The 13,271-nt window shown below is 33.5% G+C and overlaps 1 protein-coding gene across 1 annotated transcript in view; it reads right to left on the bottom strand.

Moving 5' to 3' along the window:
- The window catches only part of LOC120351596 (cytochrome c oxidase assembly protein COX20, mitochondrial-like), a 31,547-nt gene extending 21,918 nt beyond the window's left edge, over positions 1-9,629 (bottom strand). Inside the window, exons 1-3 of the mRNA XM_039429451.1 lie at positions 9,466-9,629; positions 5,243-5,418; positions 4-19 (exon numbers count right to left, since the gene is read on the bottom strand). Coding sequence (XP_039285385.1) covers positions 4-19; positions 5,243-5,418; positions 9,466-9,504 — 231 coding nt within the window. The 5' untranslated portion in view covers positions 9,505-9,629. The remainder of the gene's footprint in view (positions 1-3; positions 20-5,242; positions 5,419-9,465) is intronic.
- Between the last annotated feature and the right edge of the window lie 3,642 nt (positions 9,630-13,271).

Here is a 13,271-nt window from a genome sequence, read left to right as displayed (position 1 = left end):
AGCATAGCGACACTGTAACCTGGAACATAACAATAAAATAAAAATCAGCCAACATGTTTAAGCTATTCATTTTCTTTACAATACAATAAATTAGAAATGCAATAATTATTTTCAGATATTGCCTACAAAGACTGTAATTGAATTGATTTTTTTATTTCCATAGAATAATACGAGTACAACATATACAAGTGGGACCATTAGAAATTAATGTAAGTTTTGACAATAAAATATATTTTTGTACACTAAGCACCTTCACCATTTTTAAAGCAATAAAACACTAATATTTTTTATAATATTGTTGTAAATGTGCTTTTGTAACTAACACTTTATCACTAGTAGTTCTGTGAACAGTAGACCTCACGCAGTATTTCATCTACAAGTACCTGATTGAAACTATAGACCTTATGGAAATACAGCAATAGACTGGCTTCTACCAATACCTACTATTACTTCAGGCCCCACATCTAATTAATGACGTCATAACATGTAGATTGATTCTTCTTAGATCATAGTAGTTTTTACTAGCTTATAAATGTAACTTTTGTTACTGTATCGATTTTTTATTGGATGGAATACTATCTAAATTTCAGATTAAAGAAACTTGTATTTTGATAAATAGATATTTTATTGAAATATAAACACTTTATTCCACAAATGCAATAATTTATCCATACTTTCAGATTGATAGACATAGGCCTACTCGATTCAGTGATACAGCTATTGATAAATTCATCTCAACCAAAAATACTTAATAATAGCCTGTATCAGAGTCGAAGGAGAGGTGAATCAAACATAAACCAAATTTGATATAACTCTTTTTTAGGAAAGAGTCTCCCACAAACTTGATCACAATTATTAATCTGTAGTACAAAGAAACCCATCAGGAGATGTTTTTCAGTTAGGTAAAACCTTTAATATTATGATGCTCTGGACAGTTCCAACACTTTGCATTTACTTTTTAATTTATTAGTTCAAAAGTTTTTTCACACACTTTATTCACACTGTTCTTCCACACTCTAATTACACTGTTATTTTACATTTTATTTACACTGTTCTTTCACACTTATTAAATTTTCCACTCACACTTTTTTTACACTGTTCTTCTACACTTCATGTAAACCGTTGTTTTGTAGAATTGAAGTTCTTTCTTCTTATCGCTCGTATCCGTTTTCATTTCAAAGTTTCATCTTTCGAAAAAGAAAATACCGTTTTAAACTTTAAAACCGTACGGAAACTTTTGGAATCTAGTTAATTAGTAAACTTTTGGAATTCACGCAACAATTAGGTACACAACAGTATCCCATGATTTAAACCCCCAAATTCATTATTACTTTTCACAAACGAATATTAGAAGAATGATAAACAAACCATATTCATTGAAATGGAACACCGTGAAAATTGAATTTATAATTCCAATTTTGTTGATCACCATATCAGATGTAATAACAAGCACCAGCGCTCTTATTTCGCTTGCTTACTGCCAGTAGATCATCGATGATCTACATGTGATGACGTCATAGTTCATTAGAGATCAGTTGTTGGGCCTGAAGTAGTAGTAGGTATTGCTTCTACACACATCTGTGTAATCACTTGTCAGCTGATTTATGATGAATAATTCTATAGTCTGGTTTTTACTCTAATATTGGCGTATGAAGGAGGCTCCTTTTTCCTTTTTTATTATCCTTAAAATGCAAAATTTCCAAAAACCTTGTATATACGTCGACGCGCAATTAAAAAAGGAACATACCTGTCAAAGTTCATGAAAATCTATTACCGCGTTTCGCCGTAAATGCGCAACATATAAACATTTAAACATTCAAACATTTAAACATTAAGAAAAATGCCAAACCGTCGACTTGAATCTTAGACCTCACTTCGCCACCCCTAGGCTGGCGGCTGTCAGTATTGTCGGCTTCTAGGGGCAGCTGAAAACATGCTCTGTGCTGTGAGGTCCGCCGCCACAGTCGGGACATATATCACGCATACCATCAGTGATTCTGGACATGTAACTGTCCAGAATCACAGAGCAGCCCAATCTCAGTTGAGCAAGGATGGTGCGGGTTCTTTTGGGCAGGCTTTTCTCGTCAGCATTTATTTGGGGTGGTTACCCCCCACAGGATTAAGCCTCAGTCTGCTAATGCTTCATCGACCGTCTTTTTGTGTATGGACTTGATCCCCTCCTTGTACCTTGTGCTATTGATGGATGGTCTTGGTTCCAGCCACCCAATTTCACAGATCAGATCATCTACTGATCTTCTTATATGTCTTGGGGTGTCCAGATTCATAGTGGGTCTTGTCCACAAAACATAAATTTCGAGTTAGGCATTTAACTGTGCTCTATACAATACTATATATATAATGCACCAATATATAGTGACTGGACTATCAGCCGTAACAAATACAAAATTATTTTTACAGAACCAGACACGGATTTTGAATCTGTAGCATGAGGCCTTCACCTTGGGACAGGTGTAATGTTGCGAAAAAATCCTGTACCATTGAAAATCGCAATTAAAATCTAGTAGTTGTTTCAAAATGGGGTTGTCCTCAACTGTTTTGCAACTAACTGAATCTAGTCAATCTGTTCGTTTCGCAGCAAAATGAACTTTGCCCAACCAAAGTAGGGTGGCTGACTTGTGGTGTCGAATCAAAATTGATTCTTATCCATAAGATAAGATATCTTTTATTGCCAATAAACATATACAATGCAGTATTAGGCAAAAGTCACAATACAAACAATACAATAGAAGTAACAAAATCATAACACTGGCAGAAGTAACAATACAATAGAAACAACATCTGAACCAACCGAATACAGTCATAGGAAAAGAAAAAAAATTGACTAGAACACTCGACACTGTACCACAAGTGTAACAATTATCTCAATATTGCTTATTTTATGAACAAGACACATACAAACTCTAATCTGCTAGACATTAATAACAATATCAGATTCAAGAAACTCTTGTACTATATATAAGGACCTGGATGTAACCCACTTGCTAACTACCATCTTGAAACGACCAACTGGAAGCGCTCTAATTTCTAGCGGCAACCTGTTGAATAATTTTTTGCTGGAAATAATGGCTTTTGTAAGTTTTCCTCAGTCGAACGTGAGGCACTGTTAAATTCTCCCTATTCCTAGTTTTGAAATGGTGTGTATTCGACTGGATATCAAAACCGGAAATTTTTGTCTCACCTGTAACAGATTCTGATAAATAAAAAGAGCCGGTAGGGTCATAATATTCAGCTGTCTAAAAGCATCTCTGCAGGAATCCCCAACACCAAAGTTACTTATGATTCGTATTGCTTTTTTCTGCCACAAAAATGCCCTGATGCTATGGCTTGAGTTCTCCCAAAGGTAAACACCATATGGCAGAATAGAATGGAACAATCCAAAATACGTGGCTTTCAAAACTTGATGGATAATGCAGAATTAATTAATTTACGGAGCAAAAACGTAACTCTAGCCAGTCTTTTACATAATTACGTGATATGCACATGCCAATCAAGCTTTGAATCCAATTGCATATCCAATAACTTAACAGAGGTGACACCAACATCTGCTAATACATTATTATTGAGTGAAAAGAATATTTCTTCTGTCTTGCTCTCATTAATGCACAAGTCGTTTGAAGTGAACCATTGCTTTGCATCAACATAGGATTGGTTCATCATATTCCGTACATCTCTCCTACTTACATTGGAATTTATCAGAGTGTCTCCATAGAAAACAGGTTAAGTGTGAACATTGGACTGAAGGTCATTCATAAAAACCAGGAGCAGAAACGGTCCAAGTACGGAGCCTTGAGGAACACCTGCTAGTACTTCCTTGATTGAGAATTTTCTCAGGTGTCAGCGACCACAACTTTCTGTTTCCTATTAATTAGGTATGATTGGAGAAGTATAAGTTCATTATTTTTAACACCATAGAAGTTCAACTTATCCAAAATTTTTTCATGGTGGATGCTCTAAAAAGCCCGGCTCAAATCTATCAATTTCGCACCAGTTGCTAATTTCTTTTCAAAGCCTTTCAGTATTTCATTTACTACAGATTCAATCGCCATCACTGTGGAATGCTTTGATCTAAACCCATATTGATGGCAATACAATAAACCCCTTCGATGTAAAATACTCATAAAGCTGAATCAATATACACATTTCTATGATTTTGCTTACAATAGGAACTATGGCAATGGGTCTATAGCACTCTGGTTTACTGTGGTCCCCCTTTTCAAAAACAGGGATTATCTTCGTCAATTTCAGAGCGTCTGGGAAACCCCCAGTTACAAAAATCAGGTTAATTAAATGAGTAAGAGGAAGCAGTATTGCATCAATAATGTGCTCATACAATAATAGATCATTCACATCTTAAGTACGTGATGAACTCAACTGCATAGCAATTGTCCTAACTGTGGAAGAATATATCTGTCCTAAATGAAAATTGGCTTTCCGCTTACTATGTTCCCATACAAACTTTTCAAGTAGCTCAAGATGACTGGGTACACCATCACCTTCCCCATTATTTGTCTAAATGCTTGAGTTTATGAAATAACTGTAAAAAACCTCTGCAGAAATATAAATTTTCTTTGGTGTTCTCTTACACAGCTCACTCTTGACAATATTCTATGCCACTCTACACTTATTTCTAGAGTCCTCAATTAACACATCATTCGCCTCTATTTTTGCCTTTGTTATTGCAGAGGCATACAATTTCTTTATTTCAATTTTATTACAATTTTAATATTTTTTTAAAATTCTTCTTATCCTCCTCCCTACTTGTCGATTTCCACCTATTATGATATAATAATAATACAGCTCTCATATCATCAAGATCCTGATTAAACCATCTATTTTTCTTAACTTACCAGCATTCACCGGTCTAGAAACAATTGGACATTTCTCATTGGAAACTGACAGCCCACATTTCAAGAATTGATTGAAAGCCAGGTTAACATCAATTGTAGGCCTACTGAGTAGAAAAGACCAGTCAATATTCAACAGACTAGGACTACAATTCCTTAATCTTGTTTCTGCTACCAATCTGGATTTTACTATTTTCCTACTACCCTTACTATTAAATTCCTTATGATCTAACTTTAATGTAAGCCAAATACCGACATGATCTGTTAATAAATTCTGCTCGAGCAATGTATAGTAAAAGCGTATAGTAAGCAAAGTATAGTAAAAGCACATAAGTCCTGCTCGAGTATATTGGAGTAAACGCATTATTTGTACTTACCAGTAGCCAATAGTGACGGCGAGGTAAGTTGTTGCGCCAAATCGATAGCTTTGCGGAATTTTACTGGTAAACATGAAATACCCCAGACCTCCAAACAGGCCAGATGTCAAGCCGTACAGGAAACTGTTTCGAAAACATGGAATTTTCGATACGTCTCGACCAAAGAACATCAACGGCTGAAAAATTGTTATAAATTATAAATACTCATTACCCAGTAAGATTGGTTTCGTAGTTATTTACAAAAGAGGAAAATTGCAACATTTTCTTCAAGTACGGTCTATCAGTATATTATGAATACCTTACCGTAAGCTGAATGTTGACTTTATGCCTTGGAATTACAGAAATGACTTAATTAAAAATCAATTTTTTATAAAACAATTTAGGAATTTGTTTACGATGTAACCTAATATTTGTGTGGATGAATTAGGTTTAAAATTTAAATTTCAAAAATTCTACATCGAAAATAATAGATTTATTTAGATTGCCTAAACCCATAGAGGCAAGTTAAGCTGGATTCCAACATATAAATATCAGCGAACGTATCCGGCATAGTGAAAATTCCCATTCCTCAGCCCGTCTGAACGAATATGTATAGTCCCATTTGGAATTATGGCAATAATTTTTTCACGGTACTGATATTTTCACCTATTTTTTCACTCATACTGATATATGGGAATCCGCCTTCATGAGCATACTAATCATTGGTACCGTAGGCTATATAAGTTACAGAAAGGTACAACTTTCTGCGGATTCTATCATCCATGTTTAAAACAATCTTTAACACTAACAAACCCCAAAATATCCTCTGATTGATTAATAATGAAGTGCAAATAAGGCAATTGAAAGAAATTATGAAAGGACATTCTCAATGGAAAAGCTATCACATTCACTTTCACCGAAGGTATCAACCGGTTACCGGCCGACAGAGATATCCTGTCGTTAAAATAAAAGCATCGCTCCTATATATTCTTGATGGGCGACATTTCTCCATCATAAGGATATTATTAACATGATGTTAGTTTGAGGTTGGGTAGCACGGAAGCATTTAACATTTGTGTTGTGTTTCAGTAGCAAGTATGTCTGTCTATAAGCTTCAAGGAGCTAGTAGAATAGTTATGAGCTTATGGAACAGGGGCTGTCTGGCCAGGTCGGCTGGTCGGGGATCCCCGAGGGCCCCGAGGCCAAGGGGCCCCCAAAATGTAAGGCCTGCTTTTGCAAATTCACTTGGACTTTGAATGTTTTTCCTAGTAACAATAATCCAGGCAATGAATGCTCAAATAAAGGTATAGAGGGAAAAGTTTAGAACACAATTTTCAACTCCACGGCTCTTTCAAGGATAGTAAAAGGATTGACATATCCTCACCCTACCCCCTGTGCTAAAGTGGTGGGGTGGTTTGAAAGTACAATTTTTCCATGCTTCGCATATATTACGGAAACTATGCATTCTATAAACATTTGTATTCTGTGCAAAATTGAAGTATACAAAATTACCAACAAGAATGTGCTAATTACAAGATTGTAGAGCATTAAATTATCTTTTATTTCATGAATAATTCGACTATTTCACGCATTCCCATACGACTGTTGCAGCAGTTTTAGTTTTGAATGTCTTTGTTTGGTAAGGAGTTTAGAAACACCCACTGTGTTTAGTTCCGGAGACGTTCCAATAGGTACTCAATATGAATGTTCATACTGAAGCACACTGCCAATTTATGACGACAAAATAGTGTGATATTTGAGAAAAGTCACTTGTTGCAAATCTTGAGATTTGACACTCAAAACTAAAACTGTTGCAACAGTTGTATGGGAATGCATGAAATAGTCGAATTATTTATGAAATGAAAGATAATTTATTGCTCTACAATCTCGTAACTAGAACATTCTTGTTTCATCAATTGTTGAATAGTTGAGACTTGAAAGAGTGGAAAAATGGAAGAAAAACTGGTTTTTCGAAAATGCATCACTTTAGAACATAAATATCTTGAAAAGTATAGGATTTATCGAAAACCTCTCCTAAACAAAACTTGTATGAAATCTATTAAGCTTCATTTTGTATATAGTTGATTATGTCAATAGAACACGTCGTTTTCAAGATATAACCATGTAAGTAATAAGTGGAAAATGCAACTTTCAAACCACCCTCATCCCTTCAGCACATGATGTAGGGGTTAGGAATTTTTATATGTTCACCTCCAAACTAGTGTCAACAAAGCTGCAAAGTCGAAAATTGTGTTCCAAACTTTCCCTCCAAATTTCATTGTCAACTGATCTATGGTTGCTGAAAAGAAAATTTCACTCTCAACACTAAAACTGCTGCAACAGCAGTCGTAGGGAAATGTGTAAAGTAGTGAAAATATACATAAAATTGAAGATAATTTGATGCTCTATCAGCGTGTAATCAGAACGAATTTTTTTCATCAATCGTTCAAAAACTATAATGCCGAAAATATGAAAAAATTGGAGACAGAAGTGTTTTTTAAAAAAATGTCTCACCTTCAAGAGCGGATATCTCAGAAACTATGAGAGATATGGAAAAAATGTACAGGACAAAACTTGTTTGTAATTTTGTAAACTTTGAGTTTGCACAGAATACAAATGTTCATAAGATGCACAGTTTCCGAGATATATGCGAAAAATGAAAAAATGGTACTTTCAAACCACTTCCACCCCTCTATCACAGTGGGTAGGGGTGAGGACATGTTTAAGATCTTTGATTATATCTTATCCGTCAAGAAAATATATTCCTCAATGATTTAAAAACAAATTCTATAATTGAGATTAGATATTTTGTTGATTGATTATAATCTACTGTTGACGCCGTTTGAATTTAATGTAGTTTGGCGCTGATTAGTTAGATTCAATCATCCCCGTCTACTGGCGCACTCTAGTGCATAATTGTTTAATTGTTTGTCTTGTACTTTTCTAGTTCAGTCGGTTTGCATAGCTGTCTTCCTTGACAGGACAGTTCGACTTGTTCGTTAATTTGTATTTCTATCGGAAATTATTAATTGTAATTCCATGTCTCCGATCGTAGGGAGTAATAATAAATTGATTTCAAAGTACATGTGAGAATTTGAGAATGACTATTAAGCAAACACTTGAAACAACATGATTTTTCTTTGACAAAACGGAAACGTTCCCATGGTGACAATTTCAAAAAAGAACGACAATCAAGTAAGCTATGAGTACCTTGATTACACTTCAAACGATCTGGCAATGTTTGGAACTATAAAAGGATAGCGCTATCCGCTTTGTGAAATGATAAACAAGGATAGCAACACCAATTTTCACCAAATACTTTCATTATAATGTGGACTTCACTGTAGGAAGATGATAAAAATATGATAGAAAGATGATACATGTTACAAGAATAATAGACAAGGATAGCAACACCAATGTTCACCAAATACTGCCATTATAACGTGCACCTCCCTACATGAGGTGTCACCTCACTGTTTGTATCAGCTGATAATGTTCACATTACATGTGTGAAGAAGCCTGGAGCGTGAAATACAGCCACAGCTTTTCCATTACAATCGAATCTTATTGCTTTGAAACGAACGAATTTTCTTCATGATTGGCAATTCTGCCGAGTTGATGGGATAAGCTTAGATTTTGCGTTGAGGGTACAAAGGTGTGTGACTAAGATATACAGACTACGAAGAAACTGGGAAGGGAGACTAAAGCGAGGTCCACGCTATAATGACAGGGGAAAAAAATAGGAGAACAACGTTGCCATCCTCACTGACTTGTCAATGCCTTCTATAGAAGGTAGTATTTTAATACAGGTTTATTAATGTAATATTAACTAATCATTCTCGTTTTAATTAATCAATTTTATTTTATTACGCAGAAGATTATATTTTTCAATAATTTAATAATTAAGATGGAATATTTTGTTAACCAATTATTAATTCCACATTGCCAAAAGAGAATGGAAAATAGGAATTTTTTTGCTTATATAATGTTAATAGCCAAATCCGGCTAAAGTGCTGTAGAATAGACACTCTGGGCTATTTGTCTCAAAGCCTAGCTTTGGTACAGAAATTGTGTTAGTGACGGTAAGTGTAGAGGATCCAACAATGTCGGACGGTTCAGAGCATTTCATGTGAATACAGAATAATGGTTAAAATGAAATGATATTATCATCCAATGATAATAAACTCTATAATCTAGTTTATAGACTGGTAAAAACAAGAATTAATTTCTAAGAGTATTATTACCTTCTCCTCGTAATATCCACCAGCATCATCATCAGCCATTGCAAGGAATTAACAAAAAAAATTAAAATAAATACTAATTAATTAATAATAATGCAGTACTATGCTATTAGCAAGATACACGTTAGCATTAGCAACTTTGCAAGCAATAATATTGGAGAATTGAATCATAACATAACCTAAAACCTAACATTGACAGTGAACTCTATACTAACTGGAACGGGCAGTCCAATGCTAAGCTACTGCCAAAAGTGTGTAAAACGGAGTGAGTGAGACAGGCCTACCGTGTGGGATTCCCTTCTCTCTCGTACTCATACATTTAAGCAGGTTGTTGCAACTCTTGAGTACGATTTTTTATTTTTAAAGTTGAAAAACGGATTTGAATGAGTATTAGGGCTATCAGTATTAGATCACAACCTTTTCTTTTAAAAATTGTGATGTATTTGTCGTAAAATGCGTAGAATTGAATAAAAATACGACCGAGAAATTGTGATCTATTGTGTTGCATTAGGATGCAAGAATGGGCATGTTAAAGGAAATGAAATACCATTTCACATGTAAGTCAAACATTTTTAGTCTATTAATTAATTTGAAGAAACATTTTTGTTTTACATTCATTTCCAATACTTTTTTCTATATTGATCAGTTTATTTGACCAAAAATAAAACAACAAATTTGGTTATATTCCTAGTATACGGTGATAGTTTCTATGCTAATTATAAATTAAGGCCTACTTTATAGCATCTAAATTAAAGAAACATAGTTGAAGAACAAATTAATCCTTATTCAAAAAAGAATAAATGCAAATGATTACCGTAATAATTCTGTGTTATCATCATGAGATGACATAATTTATTTTAGGTACCTACCTACTTTTATTTTGAAAAATATGGTATTGATATTGCAGCTGAATTGTGATTAATTTTGAGACCTTTCCGTTTCAAATGAATAATTGTTCAATTTACAATATTATAATAATTATTTAGCATATTTTACTGTTTGCTTATCATATAATCATAATTATAATAAAATTAATAATATGAATGTTTCTTCATAGATTTCTTTGCATCATTTCTGAAACTCCCACACATACATGATTTGAAATGTTATCAGAATACCTAGTATATTGCTATCATCACATATTCAATGATCCTTCTTTATTGAATTATCATGAGTCCACATAATTCATTTTATTTACCTACTTTTATTTTTAAAAATATGAGATTGTTATCAGCTGAATTGTAATTAATTTCAAATTGTTCATTTCACTCTGGTAATTATGTAGCATATTTTACTGTTTGCTTATCATAGTTATATAATATAATAAAATGTTTCCTCGTTATTTGCTTCATTTCTGAAACTCCCACTCTTACATGATTTGAAATTACACCAATGCATACCTACATAATTCTACATTCATAGCCTGCTGTAAGTAGGCCTATATATTATTAAATTGAGATATTTTCTTGAACAATAAATCATAAATCTTTCCTTTAACAATAAATCATATAATCCAAAAACAATAGTATATCCTATCAAAATAAACATAAGACTGTGTTTAATAGTTTCAATTAAACACAGCCCTCCTTTGGACTGTGTACGAACAAAATTCGGGATTGGAATAATAAGGACTATGAGCCTGTTTTTTCATTCCCAATTATTTCATGACAGTTTATATTTGTCCTTGTTAAATTAATAAAAATAAATAAATGATACGCTTTTCTGAAATCTGTCCCAAAGTTATTCCCTTGCTTGTGAAAATTTGACAATACTAAAACTACTGCAGTCACAAATGAAAAAAATCTTTTCTCCATTCATATTCAACCTATTTCATTATTTTTGCTCTCAAAAAGTTAACAAGGAACTGCTTAATAAAGGAAAAATAACGCTTCCATGGAATAAGACATACAATATAGAAATAAAATAGAAATTGAAACTGTGCAATGCATTTTTCCATAAGAGCCAATGTGTTACAAAATTACGAATCCCACAGCAATGCGGGTTGCCTATCTTTACCAGCTGCCTCACTTTCTTTGTGTTGCTAGTCCATTCCAGTTAGTATAGAGTTCACTGAACATTGATCGTCTCTTCGACCATTAATATAATAGACACGGCTTGAGCGTAGTCGCTGAAGCAAACATGAATTGGGTGTGTGACGTCACATGAGAGAGCCTTCGAACTACACGCCATAATCAGCCTATGCTAAATGAGCACTTTCATAGCTTCTGAATCAGAATTTGAACTGATTTATTATTCTATTTGAAAAATTAATTATGGAAGTTAATTTATCCATTATTTATTCATATAATTGCATACGTAAAGCCTATGTTTATATTGCCTAGTAAACGTATTTAAACAGATTATGTTGTATTGAGATTTATTTCAGGGCTTTATCAAGCCGATAATAAATTGCTTCTTGAATCTATGAACAAGTATGAATAGACTTATTGAAAATTCAGGAATTATTGTATGTTATGTACACAATCAATAACATAATCTTGAGCCAGTTCAAAAGAATAATATTGACATTGAGTTTGAATTCTCGACCTAGACACAACAGATTTTCTTATCATACATAGAAACACAATAAAATTATGATGGTAAAAAACTGGAATACAAGGTTTAGGGATTGGATGATTTGAATGAACATATCAATATTGAAATATTATTACTACATTATATTATATCAATATAATATAATAATCATGATATAATTTCTTTGTAGAAAATATATCGGCAGTAACAATAATTTATTGCATTCTATGATTAATAGAGTAGTAGTTTACAGATATGTTAACAGAAGAGTAGATGGAGAGCATGAAAAATTACTTATCAAAATTAAGTAGGTACATACGGTAATATTAAAAATACTAATATATTCAGCTTCATTGAGCTGAAGGAACGCTTAATTCTACAACTTTGTCCAAAGAACTTTTGTGAATTATTATTAAGTGCATTGATAAAGGCAGTGATCTGGCTATCTACTATGATGAATAATATTTTCAAAACTAGAACACTACATATAATTATATTACAATCAGAATTAATATTAGGCCAGCAAAAAGTACATTCTTCATGAAGATTTAGATGAGTAGATGAAGAGCTTAAAAACTAGACTACTTATAGAAATTAGGCACATAACATTAATAATACAAAATCAAATGATAAAATTTAGAATCTGTAAATCGGCTGCAGGCATTGAAATACCTTTCTATACAAGGACAACAAGCAAATTCACGTTTGCATTCTTCATTAACATTGACTTATTGAATGATAACTTGAGCCTAATTTGAAAAACTTAGATAATTACTTACCTGTGAAAAGAAATCCCACTTCCTTTTTTATCACTCTCCGTGCAGTTATATGCACAGCAACTTCTCACCATTTTTTAAAGAAATCACCATCTGGTAATTGATTAAAATACAAAAATATGATAGCGTGCCTATACCGTACAAGAATATCCAGCCATTTTGCTCCTTCATGTGACGTCATACGGCTGTTTATGTTTGCTTCTGCCCAATGTATTGTGGAGGTATTGGGAAGCCGTGTCTATCATATTAATGGTCGAAGGATCGTCTTCAGGGATACACTGCTCTTTAGACCAGTTATAGAATAGACACGGCCCATTGTATATTCATACTGAAAGTCGATGAAGCCAATATCTACTGCCATATCGCCAAATCGTGATGTCAGCATCGGAAAGAAAACTTTTCTATAGAGTTTGTTTACATTGTTTTCCATAGCAGATTGTGTCTATTGCAGCGGGAGTTTACCATTTTAATGAATTAGTTATTTGTGCAACTAGTGCG

The sequence above is a fragment of the Nilaparvata lugens genome, chromosome 5, assembly GCF_014356525.2.
Source record: "Nilaparvata lugens isolate BPH chromosome 5, ASM1435652v1, whole genome shotgun sequence".
Taxonomy (NCBI): Eukaryota; Metazoa; Arthropoda; class Insecta; order Hemiptera; family Delphacidae; genus Nilaparvata; species Nilaparvata lugens.
Note: the sequence above shows the minus strand (reverse complement) of the source record. Positions and strands in the feature narration are given on the sequence as shown.